The 15,799-nt window shown below is 33.4% G+C and overlaps 2 protein-coding genes and 1 non-coding gene across 5 annotated transcripts; 2 read left to right on the forward strand and 1 right to left on the reverse strand.

Moving 5' to 3' along the window:
* The first annotated feature begins 1,814 nt into the window (after nt 1–1,814).
* LOC110814322 (Xanthine/uracil permease family protein) lies at nt 1,815–8,648 on the forward strand. 3 transcript variants are annotated; one of them, XM_088217157.1, is made up of 11 exons: nt 1,815–1,981; nt 2,121–2,938; nt 3,409–3,506; nt 3,609–3,779; nt 3,952–4,052; nt 4,615–4,750; nt 4,946–4,996; nt 5,427–5,714; nt 6,082–6,316; nt 6,750–7,030; nt 8,042–8,648. In XM_088217157.1, the coding sequence occupies exons 2-11, from the start codon at nt 2,188–2,190 to the stop codon at nt 8,261–8,263; spliced, it is 2,334 nt and encodes a 777-aa protein (XP_088073283.1). In that variant the 5' UTR covers nt 1,815–1,981; nt 2,121–2,187; the 3' UTR covers nt 8,264–8,648. The 3 variants fall into 3 exon arrangements, with proteins under 3 accessions (XP_088073283.1, XP_021897434.2, XP_088073282.1); XM_022041742.2 differs by having other exon boundaries at nt 2,154–2,938; XM_088217156.1 differs by having other exon boundaries at nt 1,815–2,938.
* Nucleotides 8,649–8,687: 39 nt separating this feature from the next.
* LOC148266179 (U-box domain-containing protein kinase family protein) lies at nt 8,688–12,872 on the reverse strand. Its single transcript, XM_088217155.1, has 8 exons — nt 12,627–12,872; nt 12,343–12,455; nt 11,773–11,900; nt 11,236–11,653; nt 10,497–10,637; nt 9,860–10,399; nt 9,085–9,792; nt 8,688–8,984 (listed from the first exon to the last, which is right to left on the reverse strand). Exons 1-8 carry the CDS (start codon nt 12,793–12,795, stop codon nt 8,787–8,789), a joined length of 2,415 nt encoding a protein of 804 aa, XP_088073281.1. The 5' UTR covers nt 12,796–12,872; the 3' UTR covers nt 8,688–8,786.
* A 323-nt stretch (nt 12,873–13,195) lies between these two features.
* TRNAA-CGC (transfer RNA alanine (anticodon CGC)) lies at nt 13,196–13,268 on the forward strand. Its single transcript has one exon. It is a non-coding gene; the product is annotated as a tRNA-Ala (tRNA).
* The last annotated feature ends 2,531 nt before the right edge of the window (nt 13,269–15,799 follow it).

A 15,799-nucleotide genomic window follows, 5' to 3' on the forward strand; every position in this document is an offset into this window, starting at 1 on the left:
TGTGGGTGTGTATGTAAATTTGAAGGGTTGTATTGTCAGAATCAGTGGTTGGAAAGTATATATCTGCCAATAGAGAAGCTTTATTATGTTTTTCTGCAACTTCCATGGATAAGAATTAAGAACACACCACCAAATCTATACCAACATCTTATTATTTTTTATTAATAAAAAAATTATTAATTATATTAAAATTAATTGAAATAATTATAATATATTTTTTTACAATTGGGTTTTTTTTTTTTAAAAAAATTTGTAAAATATATATATAGGATATATTACAATGATTTTTTGATTTTCTTTTTTAAAATTATGTGTATTATCTCAAATTTTGTATTGACACAAATAATTAATTATTTGGACTCTAGAGAATTAATGAGACCAACTTTTTCTCTATAATAATTTTTTTTTCTATTTTAATTAAACATATTAAATTATGAAAATTATTATTTCGGTCAAATGCGTTATTTTTTTTATAATTATTTTTTTTTGTAAAATATAAAAATACTAATTTGTAATTTGACGAAGAAGGAATTACTGAAAATTAATAGATTTTTATTTATTTATTTTTTTTACTTTGGTAAATAATATAATATTAATAAATTGAAAAAGAAAAGTTGGCAAATGAATGTGACGGAAAATTAAGTGCTTATTTGGGACCCATTTAGGACTTCAATTTCCACGCTGTCAGCATCATCATCCCTAATTAATCTATAATAATTATCGGCTAATCAAAGAGTTAAAACTGAGTTCACATGTCCATCCGAGTTCGCTCGGTGAGTTTGTGAGTCGGATGGTTTCGCCTTTTTTTTGTTTTGTACAAAGAGAAACAAAAGTTAAAAGAAAATTAAGAGATTGTCGTGTACATTTTAAATCAAAAAATATTCATGATATCATCAGTGAATAGCTGTTGCTTGATTGATTGGCGAATATTATCATATCTTTACCGGTTGACCTCAATTTTCATATTCAAATGTCCATTCGAGTTCACTCGGTGAGTTTGTGAGTCGGATGACTCAGTTCTTTCTTTTTTTTTTTGTATAAAGAGAAACAAAATTTTTTTAAAAAAATAAGAAGTTGTCATGTATATTTTGGATCCAAAAATACTCATTATATCATCAGTGAGTAATTGTTAGAGATCATTCGACAGTTGAATATAAAAATTGAAGTCAACCGGTAAAGAAATAATAATATTCGTCAACGAGTCAACACATTTATTCATTTTACGATAAATATGTTGGATATAAACCGATCAATCTTGCAATAACAAGTGTTTGATTGTACGAACAAATATCGTATGCGTATTAATATCGTAATTTTTTTAATGAATAATTATACTGTTAAAATATTATTTATTTTTAAAATAATATTATAAAATCTTAAATTTTAAGCAGAGTTGAAAATCATCAAAGAAACGAGACATTTCAAGCGTCTCGGTTCTTTCTTGAGTTGACGGGATAACCACTCCATCCAAAAAAGATAATAACAATTTAAACAAAAAAAAATTAAATTTTATTTTGGGATTTTTTAATTTGATTTAAAAACATTTTAAAAATTTGAATTAAATTTAAATTAAAACCCAAAAAAATTTAATAAATTCTTAATTAAATCGTACTAATTTAATATCAAATTATGTATAGATTTTTATTTACTAAATGCTAAATTTAGAGGTGTAAAAAATAATTAAGAACAGATTTGAACTATTAAACATATTTAAGAAAGGTTGCTACTTTTTAGTAAAAGACAAGAAAAAAGATAAAATCAGAGAGAGAGATATATATATATATATATTTGTTAGAGAAGATATATAATTTATTTATCTATATAAAAATATTGACCAGCAATAGTAAGTGGAGTGTTCGGCCATTAATGGCCGATGAAGGAGACGGCGAACTGCTACAATCAACTCCAGACCAGTAAGATTGAGTAAAATGCAGTGAAGAAAAAGAATTTGCAGAGAACGACTCTTCTTCTCGAACCTCTGGTTTTAACCTCTTTAAAAGCCCCGTCACTGCTTCTCACACTCTGTTTACACTCACTTTTCAACAACACCTTTGTATTGCTTTGCTTCTACTTTCCGTCACTCTGATATTAAGTTGCTTCCTTTCTTATCTTCTTCCCAGTTTTCATTCCACCTGCTGTTGTATTCCAAACAGAAGTGTGCGTTCTGAATCTGGAGGAGGAGCTCTTATGGAAGCCGGGTCGAGCAACAATCCGCCAGGCAAGGCCGAGAAGAAGAAGGAAGGAGGTGCCAATGGAAACTCGAGACTGGGTTCTATGTTACCCAGGATCGACCCATTTGTGCCTCGGAAGGACCATAACCCGGGAGAGTTGAGATCGTGGGCTAAAAAAACTGGTTTTGTCTCAGATTTCTCAGGAGAGACGAGTACGAGTGCCAGTGAGCAATTCAGTTCCAGGTTTGATCTGGAGAAGGGTGTTGATCACAGAGGAGGCGGGTCATCTCCAAAAATCGAGATCGATCCAATTCTCGGCCGGACCAGACGAGGAACCGAAATTGAACCGGACTCGGGTTCTGGACCCGGACGTGGAGTAAGGAAGAAGGAGAATGGAGGTATTTTGGGGGTTAGAGATGGAACAGCAAGAGATGAGAACGAGAGGAGAGGCACCGTAAACGAGCCTGTTTTGGGTCCTAAAGAGGACGAAAGGAACGTCAATGGAACTAGACATGCGAATGGAATTTCTCGAATTGGGAATCAAAATGCCAATAGAGGAATAATGAATGGGAATCAAATTGCCCCGGGGAACGGACACGAAGTCCCTATGGTCACTCCTTCAGTTGCGGGGGACCTGAAAATTGAGGATGAAAAAGCTGAAAGAGATATAGAAGACGGGTTGTCTCCGGAAGGAGCGGAACCCGGTCATGGCGGGTGGAGTAGACAGTCTCGACTGAAACATGGGCTTAGAGATAATCCGGGTTATGGTTAGTATTCTCACCTCTCTTACCTTACACAGTCATACATAACTTGACTGATAATAGCCATAGCTGTAAATTGTTTATGGCTATGGTGAGTTGTGACTGGCCTGTACTCTTCCATGTAAGGCTTCTATACGTTTTATAAAGAAGCATAAAAATAAGCTTCATTGAAGTAACGTAGACATGTAAGATGAAGGTTCAAGCTGTATTTTTACTCGGAAGTTTATTCTCGGGCCAGCTTTCGACCATGGAGAATAAGTTTTCTTCTGAGTGGGTCCCACGTCAGATCGGTGTATTCGCTGTAATTTCTTGAAGGTGGTCTAGTTCCTGCAAGATCGAGCTTCTTTATCATATGTCATGTTTCTGTATACAGGGTTCTTTCATTTCCTATGCAACTGCGAAGTGGAGGGTCTTAGTGAATATAATTAATCAGCGCTTCTAATACGTTCTTATTTAATTTTTCGTCTCAAATGCAGTGCCACTTGTATATTATGGCTTGCAGCACTATTTGTCATTGGTGGGTTCAATTGTATTCATCCCCTTGATCATGGTTCCTGCTATGGGGGGAACGGATGTAAGCAGCTTTCATGTTCATTCTTTCATATGTCCAGAAATTAGGAAGCTGATGTTGTTTTATTTACGAGTATATATATTTTTTTTTTCACTTGAATGACAGAAAGATACTGCCACAGTTATTTCGACAATGTTGCTAATAACTGGAGTTACAACAATCCTTCACTCCTACTTTGGTACCCGGCTTCCATTGGTTCAAGGGAGTTCTTTTGTGTATTTGGCTCCCGCACTGGTCATAATTAATGCTCGGGAGTTTCGAAATCTCACAGAACATGTAAGTTTCATAAGACCAATAAAAGTTATATCAGTAAGTCAATGTTATTTTTCTTTATTTTTATCTTCCAAATAGAATTCAAAATGATAATTTGTTGCTGAAATTTTAATTATTGTATTTTTCTTTCATTTATATGTACTTTTTATGTTGAAGTTTTGACATTTTCCTGCAGAAATTTAGGCACATAATGAGAGAACTGCAAGGGGCTATAATTGTTGGATCATTATTCCAAAGCATCTTGGGATTAAGCGGTTTGATGTCCCTTCTGTTAAGGTAATTGAAGAGCTTGTCTGTAATAATCTTAACAAAATATGCATCTTCATAAGCCTAGATTTATGTTTCTAAAGCTAAGTGGATAAGTTTATTGCTTAGCTGTTTCTTTTGTCATCGTAGGGAGTTCAATGAAAGGAAGTTTGATGGTTAGTAGGTTCAGCTACCCATGATGATCTAAAATCTGTTACAACTCAGTTGTCATTCTCGGCATCTTGCAAAATAAGTCATTTAGCATCCTACATTTCGTGTTGGTAGTACAATTGGCGAAGATCTTGATATATATTTGTGGTCTGATAGGCTCAAGAGATCTTATAACGGATGGATATGTGATGATGAAAAACACTATCAAGACTGATTCAGACCCAAAAAAAATATGAAGGATATAAAGGTTTTAAGATTTTTAGCATCCCATGTTTAATAGTAAAATAGGCAAGATCACGAGGGAAAATTACCATATACCACTTTCTCATTCCAGATCTGATGTATTTTTCCAAGCTGATGAAATTTCAACAATAAGGTGGAAAAACCAAAACATTAACTCTTATATGGTTTTGCTTTCCAGATTGATTAACCCAGTTGTGGTTGCCCCAACAGTTGCTGCGGTAGGTTTAGCATTCTTCAGTTATGGTTTTCCACAAGCTGGCAGTTGTGTGGAAATCAGCATTCCCCAGATATTTTTGGTTCTTCTATTTACCTTGGTAAGAATTTAATGGGCATTTTATTTTGTAATTAGCAGTTTTCCATAATAATTCTGTTTTGCTATGCATTACAAGTTCTACCTCTTCTTATCTAACTATTACATAATTACTTAACCCAATAACATTTAGTGCTCATTTAATCATGCTGTTTAGTGTTTGAAATGATTACTTCTGAATTATATTCTACTTTTTCAGTATCTCCGAGGAATTTCTGTCTTTGGACATCGCTTATTTCGGATTTATGCGGTATGTAATGAGGTCTTCACTATTTTAATTATTATATAAGTTTCAGCCTTGGGGAGTAACCTTTTTTGTCCTTTATATCTCATGGGCTAAAGTTTCACTACCTATTGATTTATGTGTTCTCCATGAAAATCATTTTCCAAATTTCGTATATTTGGCCTACCTTGTATTCGCTCATTATATAAATTCCCATCATATGATGTAATCAACTTTTTCATCCCTCCTTGAAGGTCTTCACCTCATTCCAAGTCATGTTCGTCTGGGAACTCCTAAAATTAGGCCCAAGAATCATTTTGCTGATTTACTGATGTTTCTGGCTAAAAGTTATTGAAGAACTCAACAGATTTTATTCTAAGCAATATGTACATGTTCCTCAAGCTTCAATTTTCTATGACGGCTATATGATTAACGTTGATATTCCTTGATTTTGCAGGTTCCTTTAAGCGTCATGATCATATGGATCTATGCATTATTTTTGACGGCAGGAGGAGCATATAATTACAAAGGTTGCAATCCTGATGTACCAACATCAAACATGTTGATTGATTCATGTAGGAAGCATGCATCTACAATGAGGCATTGCAGGACTGATGTCTCTAATGCATGGAGAACTGCTGCATGGGTCAGAATTCCCTACCCTTTACAGTGGGGAGTCCCTATCTTCCATATGAGGACTTCCCTGATCATGATCTTTGTGTCATTAGTTGCATCAGTGGATTCGGTTAGTATTTTTAAGCTATATAATCAAATACTGCAAATAATCATGATCATGTATTTTTCTGAGGAAAGCTTTTTGGACAGTGACTACTTAATCATTTTCACTCCCTTCCCCAGCTATACTACCTGGTTACCACACACCAAATTGCGTCATGTTATGGACAGTAATTTTTTTTTCCATGGTTAAAACTTCAAAAGCAGCTTTCAATTTTACTTCCTGAGTCAGTAGAAGGCTTGTCACTGCACTTCAGGGAGCAATTAACTTAATTTTGTTGTTAGCAATTTAACCTATAGTAAAAAGTGCTCTAAAAAAAGCATATGATGGCACTTGGAGGTTGACACTGATGCCAGTGGTAAAATAACTTATCCAGGTTGGAACATATCACACTGCATCCATTTTAATCAATTCAAAGCCTCCGACCCCAGGAGTTGTCAGCAGAGGGATTGCATTGGAAGGCTTCTGCAGTATGTTAGCTGGACTTTGGGGTTCAGGTACAGGATCAACTACTTTAACAGAAAATGTGCATACCATCAACACAACGAAGATAGCTAGTCGAAGGGCTGTCGAACTGGGTGCAGCTTTCCTAGTTCTCTTCTCATTTGTAGGTATGTCAACCCAATATGATTTCTTTCTTGAGAGTGGAATGTTTCCCTGAAAGATGTTGTTGCATGATAAATGCTGGCATAACGCATGCAAGGAATTGGAACATGGGACCATGGACTTTCACTTTGCTAGCCATGCATTTAGTTTAAATGCAGACATAAGATGCCCCTGACTTGGCATTCCAGTGGAATTGGTTGCAATCCTTTGTGTTTAAGTTGGGTTTTCTGCATTTAGACAGACATCTATTCTTAGCTTACCTATCTCTCTATCTGTCTCTTTACCTATATGCAAGTTATGCATGCACAACAAGCACATAAATCTCTTCATTAGCATTTCAGAAATGATCACCCTGCATACCAGGTTTCCTATCTGTTAGAAATTGCATTGTAGGATTTAGTTAGATGGACATAGTTCTAATTTTACTTGGTATGGCAGGAAAAGTAGGTGCTATTCTTGCTTCTATACCGCAGGCCTTAGCTGCTGCTATTTTGTGCTTTATGTGGGCCCTTATTGTGGCACTGGGTCTCGCAACTTTGCAATACAGCCAAACAGCAAGTTTTAGGAACATAACAATAGTTGGTGTCTCCTTGTTTCTTGGTTTATCCATTCCTGCCTATTTTCAGCAATACCAGCCTGAATCCAGTTTGATACTGCAAAGCTATTTTGTTCCTTATGCAGCAGCATCAAATGGACCAATCCACAGTGGTGGTAAACAGGTAAGTCATCCTTTTCGCCAGAATGAACTTTGTATATACAACTCAGGCCCTGTTCTGCTGGGCTTTTGGTTTTTACTTTTACATTTTAAAAGTATTTTTGCAACTAAATAGATAACATTTAGTGTGTTTTTGGTAAAAAAAAGAAAGCTAAAATCTGTTATTAGAAGTTTAAACACAAGTTACAATTTGTAACTTTTAGAAAATGACTTTTAACTTTTCAGTTAGAAAAAAAAATTACATTTGAATTCTCAGATATCATTTTAACTAGACATACAGCTTCTGCTTTTTTAAAATAACAATACTTTTTATAACTATGTGTACTAAATTGCAAACAACTTTTGACTAATAATGCTTATAGTGAACAACTATTTTAACAATACTTTTAAAACTTACAGTATTAGTTACAGCAATTCTAAACATCTACTAAGTTGATAGTCATATTCCCAAATGTCATCCTTCTTTTACACAAATCAAATTATCGGTCCTTGATTTTTTTTGTTCTAAATACAAATTACATTTTCACCTTTTTGGTTTAACTTTTTTCAGGTTCAACCCTTGTAATTTTTATTTGGCATTCATGATTTACCAGATAGTTATTTTAAGTTTTTGCATTTTTTTAAAGAAAGGTAGAATATATTCGAGAGCACTATGGAGTGCAAACCGTATATAAAAGTATTTAAATTTTTATATGATAACATTAGTTACCTAGATGATATATGCACGTATTTTTCACTTATAAACGCACATGCATAGATGTCCAAGGATTAAAAAAATGTTACAAGAAAAGAACCTCAAAATCTGATGCTGTTCATAAGACGAAAATAAACCAAACAACAGGTGCTGAAATATCACAGGAAAACCACAGGCATTGACTATAAGACAAAGTACAGAGTAGTATGCAGGAATTTGCCCTTACTTTATGGCATGCATATATCCATGTGTAGCTTTCCTTGCTAGATATTGATATGTAAAACAGGACTAATTTGATATTCTCTTGGAAAATGTATGCAGTTTGACTTTGCAATGAATGCATTAATGTCTTTAAACATGGTGGTGACCTTTTTGTTGGCATTTATCCTGGACAACACTGTCCCAGGCAGCCGGCAAGAACGAGGGGTGTATATATGGTCAAGGGCTGAAGACATGGCAATTGATCCAGCTATGCAAGCAGACTATTCCTTGCCAAGAAAAGTAGCTCGGTTCTGTTGTTGGAGTCGATGCTTGGGTGCATAACATTTGGCAGAATACTGATTTCTACCACTTGAAGTTCTTATACAGCAAGAACAGTTCCTGATATCACGGTTACAGGAGCTTGGAACAGCATAGCCAGGGTAAAGAACAGTTATCAATATACATCACATTAGTTTCTCTTTGAGATGAAGTAGATATATATGATACAAAGTTATTAGTGTGTTCCGTAATTAAAACAAGCAAGGTTAATTAAGGTTTACAGGAGTACATAATAGCAACATTTTGCACCATTTTTTCAAGTGTTTAAGCTAATTTGTCTCTATATATGACTTCTATATGGAAATTGCCTTTTTCAGAGTACAGAATATGTTCTATCAAGATGCAAATGATTTTTTCAATTAGAATTTCATTTTATGCAATTTAAGCATGTTCCAAGTTGTATTCTGTTTGTTTAGAAATTTTCCACTCCAGAAGAAGATGAAAATTTTGATTTGAGTTCTAAGTTTGTTTACAAATCATACTGAAACATATATGTATATACGTATATAGAGGGAGAGGCTTTAGCTTAGCAAGGGAGAGGTGGTGATTTACATAGCCATTCTTGAATGAGTGAGCGAAGTGTTTGATTAGGGGTAAGAAGTTTATGGTTGAGCCTCAAATTTGTCATAGGAGATGTGTCATGACCCATCCTCAACCATTCCTCTATTGCTTCTTCCTCATATGAAAACCCATCTGCCGCAACCATTGGATTCTTCATTATGTCCTGTTAATACACAGTTACCAACCCTTAATTACATAAAAAAAGAATCCATTATCACTCATTAGAAATAATTTGATTAGTAAACAAATAGATATGGTCTAACCTGAAATATAGGGCACAGAAAAACACTTGGTACATCACTTGAATCCTCTCTTTCTACAATTCTATTGCTTCCCTCACACTCTCCTCTTCCCAATATTTCCTCACCCTTTTTCTTTATCCTATCTAACTCTTCGGTCACCCCTGCCATCATGAACTCTGTATTCGGCCTGCTGAAAACTGACAAGCATCTCATTGCCAACCCCGCTACTTCCTCAACCAAATCCAACGGCCAATTACCTCCCACTTCATCCAAAACCTTAACTAGAACCGTCCGATTTATCATCATTGCTTCTTCAACAAGACCAATCCAATTCCTCCCTGTCAATAAATGCATTAGCAAAACACCAAAAGCTCGAATATCCAACCTCACATCAATTTCCTCATGATTTGGACTAAACCTAAGCCCAGTGATCTTTGCAACAAGATTGCGATCCAAGAGAATATCAGATGCAGTGAGTTGGCCATGAGCGATGGGCTTAGGTTTAGCAGAATGGAGAGTTGTCAAACCCAAAGAAACCTCATGGGCTATTCGGATTCGTTCATGCCATTTTAGTACCCGATTTCTTTTCCTTGAACTCGTTTGAGAAGCTAACAAAATCTCCCTCAAGTTACCATTGTGCATGTATTCAAAAACTATGCTCTTGGGCTCAGTACAAAATCCCATCACTGCAACCAAATGTGGGTGCCTGATTTTGTGAAGGAGCTCCACCTGCATAATCAAGTTAAACCAATATCAAGAACTGCCTATATTTAGGTCACAATGTATGGTTAGTTACCTTGGCTAGGAAATCATGTTGAGACACATCATGAACTGAATTTATTATCTTGATTGCAACAGTTGCATTGTCGATCCGTCCACGGTACACATTTGTCCAATCGCCACTAGATTTCAACCTCATATGCTCTGAGAAGTTATCGGTAGCCAGTTTGATATCCTCGGCCATATATTCTCTATAATTACAAATTAACTCGTTTGGTTTTGGAACTGTCCCAAGAGTATCTTTTTCTCGACAGAACTCAATTCTACGGAAAAAAATATCTCTTTGTCGTCTTAAATCCTCAATTTGTTTTATCATTTCCACTCTTGCAATAGCTGTCTCCTCTAATTTATCTTCAGCATGTGCTATTGCAGATGATGATAACTTCAGCTTGTTTAAGACTTCGGATTGAAGTTGTCTTTGTGAAATTAGTTGATGTTTACTCTGTTCTACATCTCTCATAGCCTTGTAGATCTCTTGTCTTTGAGCATTTAAATTTTTTTGTATTATTGTCCTCTTAACAACCTCTTTGTTTATCCGAATTTCGAGCTCTGCAACCTTTAGTTACAATTTAGATGAGTGATTCTTTAGCAACAATATCCAGAAAAATTAAAATAATTGACTCAAGATTAAGCCAAGAACATTTCTACAATACCCGGTTATTGCATAATCTTATAGTCCATTCAGCTTTAGATCTTCTTTCTGCACTAGCCTTGGCATCTTCTTTGTTTGTGTGAATCTTCTGGTAAGCTTCATCTATTCTACTTTCCAAATACTCAATCTTCTTTGCAACACTCTGGCATCAGCTTTGAATTTACCATTCAATTATATTATATTAATAATAATGATCAAGAAATTTGATATCGAGATTATAGTAACTAACATATTTGACAGATTGAACAAGAGAAAAACAATAGAGTGTGCTGTAAGTTGTAATTCAATGAAATTGAAGAAAAGGGTTGGAAAATTTTACAAAATCTGGTTATATAACGTCAGATGTTGGCTCAAGAAATGCAGGCCATTTTCCGGGAAAAACAAGACCGTGAGTACTTATTTTCCAAGAAAACAAACAAACAGACAAAAGAAACATTTACATATTAATTTTGCCATCCCCATCACTGGCCTCAAGAGTCAAAGAACTAGACAAACATAATATTTATAGAATACTATTTGTTGACATCACCTAAGTGGACTTATATGATATGAACATAAAATCATGATTGCTCGGAAAACTTTTCTGTTATTAGGGTCAATTATATCGCATACCAATCTCCATTAATATGATAAAAATTTCATTCTATGAATTCTGTTCATCTCTGAAAATGAAATATAACATCATATTAGTAAATACTCGTTAGTTTAACATGATTTCTTCCATGTAGTAAAGCTCTTACCGCAGTTTCTGGTATGTTCAGCTCAATCTTGGTAGAATCATTCTCTAATCTCTCTTTCTCAAAAGCTGTTTCTTCATCTTCATCCAAATTCGAGGACAGCAATTGCTGCAAATAATTTTCAATCTCCTGAACATATCTATCCCAATCACTTACCGGACCGGCCGAACTCGAATTTTCTGATGGATTAGCACTTTGATTCTCGAAGAAAAATTTTCCTAGCCAACATTTGAAATTACCCTTTTCTTTCATCTTTGCGACTATGATTCCTGCGTGATCATGATAATCATCCTTGATTGATTCATTATTAATTTCTCCTCTGAGCAGAACCAGTTTTCCTCCGCATATTATGAACAGGTCACAGAAATCAGGCTTTTTCTGATGAACATAGAATGAACCACCGAGTGCACTCTTCGATCTCCTATAAAAACAAGGGTAAAGTGTGTGTGTGTGTATATACCATATACACGTATATATAAAGTAATGAAAATAACTAATAATAAAATGTAATTAACCAGAAGTAACTAAATAATTTCGCACCATGATGAGGATTTCATGAAGGTAATGTCCATAACCAGTTTTGTAATTCTGAGTCCAGAGATCAAATCTACTATGAGCTTATGAATCGGTTCATCATACATTTCAACCTTTAATGTCTCTGCTTTTACCTATATATAACAAAAGAATACATGAGAAACCTATTAAAATTCTAATTCTTTACGTAATTTTAAATTAGACCCATATAAATTTAACATCAAAGAAACTGTTCAACACCAAATTTCAGAGAAAAATTTCTGATCAAACCCAGAAATGCAGTGATAAATTCTAATCAGACCCAGAAACTTTAACACCAAAAAGAAATTGTTAACACACAATCGCAGAGATAAATTCCACTTAAGACTCTGAAAAATTTTGTGTGAGACCGAAATTGCAGAGGAAGATTCTAACTAGACCCAGAACTTCAGAGGTAAATTATATTTAAGCACCCGTAGAAATTAACATAAAAGATTTAGAAAATCCAGATGCAAAGATGAATTCGACTTAGATTAGAATAGGAAAATAATCTAATTAGACAGATTAAAATTAACATGAAAGAAGAAATTATGAGACCTTGCCGCAATAATTGATGTACTCAGACAATAACTTGTCCGTCTTTTCTTGCTCATACATCTTAATAACTTCCAGCTTCTCTTCGCTAACAGAGCTTGCAGGAAGCTTACCGACTGACACCAGAAGAAAAAGAAGCACAAGAAAGTAGATAAAATTAATGCTAACATCACATGGAGTGTAAAAAAAAGATGAAAATAATCAAAACCCATTTGAACTCAGGTTATATCATACCCAAATATAGATATATATGTATATATGTGTGTGTGTGTGTGTGTTGAGCTTACATGGAGTATAAACAAAATCCTTGGATATGTTGTAAGCAACATGAAGAATAACAATGGAGATCTGATGAGAATTCCTCCATTTATCGAGTACCCAATCCAAGGTCTTATATCCATCTTGCAGATCATTTCCAATAGCAACATAGATTTTCTCCACCTGATCAGACTCCATAACCACCAAGCTCTATGAAAGCTTAAGACTTTATTTAATTAGCTAATGACTATGCTTAATGGCTTTAATACAGTGTTTAGAAATATGCATTGACAACATTCATGTGTTAAATCAATAAATAACTAAATCAAGGGCAGGTCCACGTCGCTGAAAGTTTTTTTAATTTCTATTGAATTTTATATTCACTATTTTAAATTTTATTTATAAATTAATTGCGATTTGGAAAAGAAAATATTAGTTTGGTCCAATAAAAATATCAAAATTAAAATTTAATTTGAATGTTTCAAAGAAGTAAAAGACAGATTAAGCTTCAAGCGGCAATAATTTAATTTTTATGTATAAAATTTGTTATAAAAGAATTTATATTTATTTATCATTTGTTATAGGCTAACAACACATAGGGGGTGTAGCTCATATGGTAGAGCGCTCGCTTCGCATGCGAGAGGCACGGTGTTCGATTCCCCGCACCTCCATTTTGCGTCGAAAATACAGATCTCAAGTCTTTTTCGGAGCCCATTTTGTTATTTGTGAAGGCCCAATACGGTGCGTTTAATTTTCATCCCCCCACCCCTCTTTTTCTGGGCCCATTTTGTTCTGTGTGAAGGCCCAATACGGTGCGTTTAATTAGATTTTCATCCCCCCCTCCCCCTATTGGATTTCTCTTCGGATTTCACTTTTTTTTTATATATATAATTTTAATAAATGTCTATTTAAAAATTAGACCATTTAAATTAAATTTTATGAAAACTAAAAGTCAAAATTTTATAAATAAATTTAATTTATTTTTAAACTTAATAAATATGATTGATAATTAATAAAACCTTATCTACTCAATGACTGCAAATGGGAACACATTGAATTGCGGCTCAAGATCAACGTGATGATATTTAAAGATGTACGGTGAGATGAGTAATTAATTATTTACTGTGCTTAAATTAATTTTTACCAATTCAATCCCAAATTGTGTATCGCGGCTTATTTTTCTTTGACTTTTTTATTAATTCTCTGACTCGAAAATTAATTTACTTAATTTCTGGGTAAATTTTTTTTTTTTTTTTTCCTACTAAACTTTGAAAAATTTACTTTTTCAACCTGGGAATCCCAGTTTTCACTTTTGACGCCACCGTGGAGAAAGTTAAAGGGAAGCATTAAAATTTATGGGACGGCACGCAGCCAAAAAGTAAAAGAGATTAAATTTTTAATAATTAATTTTATTTGGGACAGAGGACGCACGTGCGTCACCGAAATTATCGACACAAATATTTCTACTAAAAGATGCTGTGCACGTGCTTTTCGGTCAATGGTCAAAAGCAGTGATTCACACGAGTCTTTCTTTGGACCTCCTCATTAATTAACTACATTTTATTATTAATTATTAATTAATTATCATTAATTAATTAATTAATTAATTAAGAGCAGACCAATAACAAGATACTTCTCTTAAAATCAATGGTAACAACGTTATTATGTAAACACCGTGTATAGAACATTTGGAAGTACATGTAGAGATATATATATATATATATGTATATGTATGTGTATGTGTATGTGTATATGTATATGTGTGTGGCGATGGAGATCATGATGACAAATAATCATCATATCCATATCATACATATCATGGAATTACATGTGTGTTGTATATTCTATGACACGTTGCCACGTGCAACCCAAGTGGCTTATCATTGAGAGGGAGCTAAAATACATGATACATTTATACGTACAGGAGTACTTTTTTTAATTTTGTTATTTGCTGATAAGTATATATATATATATATATATATATATATATATATAAAGATGGAGACGTGTGTGTAAGGTTTGTTATATATAATATACTAATTAATTGATATAATTTATAAAAATAATTATATAAAATAAATAAATAAATAATTCACATTCTATTCTATTTGTATGGGAAGCCATTACCACGTGTGATGTCACATGCCGTTAAAGGATGCAGCGGCAAAGTCAGCAAACCATGCAAGTTGGTGCCGCGAAGATAAGCACTAAAATACATTATATGGTATTTTGTAAAAAAAAAATAATAATATTATTTTTTTATTTTATTTTTACGTTTGAATTAAGTCATAAATATATTTGAATTTTTTAATATAAAAATTAATAAAATATGAAAAATAAATAAAAGATATTATTTTATAATTATAATTTTATAACATTAATTAATTATAAATTATTACACGCACCTTGATTGCTCAAAATATATAAAAGCTTATAATTAATAAATATAATTGTAATTAATTTAATGTAAAAAATAAATAAATAAATAATATAAGGTGGTAGGAATAATTTAATATATAAGTTGCACGGAGCGGAAGTAAGACAAAAGGATGGTAGTGGACACGTGTCGCGATCGCCAAAGGCGCAACGAGCGGCCACGTCCCGGAGTAAAATCAGACGGGTCCCAGAGGAGGCTTCCCATTAAATTAATTAATTAATATAATTTTTTTGGCTTACGTGCTTCATGTCGACCACCGATGCATGCCCCCACCAAATCACCGGACTCTACGTGTTTGTCCCACTTTTTCAACAGTGTCGGGCTACGTTATTGTTTTTTAAATATTAATTTTATTTATTTATTTTCTTAAACATACTTAGATTGTTAATTAATCAGGATTATTCGGGTGATTATTTCCTCAGTTAAATGAGTAATTAACTGTTAATGTCACTTTATGAGCTGTTTGAGTACGAGATAATCAACTCGTTTGACTTCACTTAAAATTCTCTTAATTAACTTGGCCAACTTTTGTAATTTTCAGTTTTTTTACTCAATAATATAAAATATATTTTAAAAGATTATGTCTAACCAAACTTGATTTTCTTAATTAACGTTTCTCTTAATTTAATCCCTTTAGTAATTAATCATATTACTCAACACATCTATTTCTCAATAGGTGATAATTTGCTTATATATATATATATATATAATTATAAAATTTTAAATATATGATGAATTTATTAATGACATTGGATTCGATGTAAT

This window comes from Carica papaya, chromosome 4, assembly GCF_054855325.1.
Source record: "Carica papaya isolate Zhongbai chromosome 4, ASM5485532v1, whole genome shotgun sequence".
In the NCBI taxonomy this organism is placed as follows: Eukaryota; Viridiplantae; Streptophyta; class Magnoliopsida; order Brassicales; family Caricaceae; genus Carica; species Carica papaya.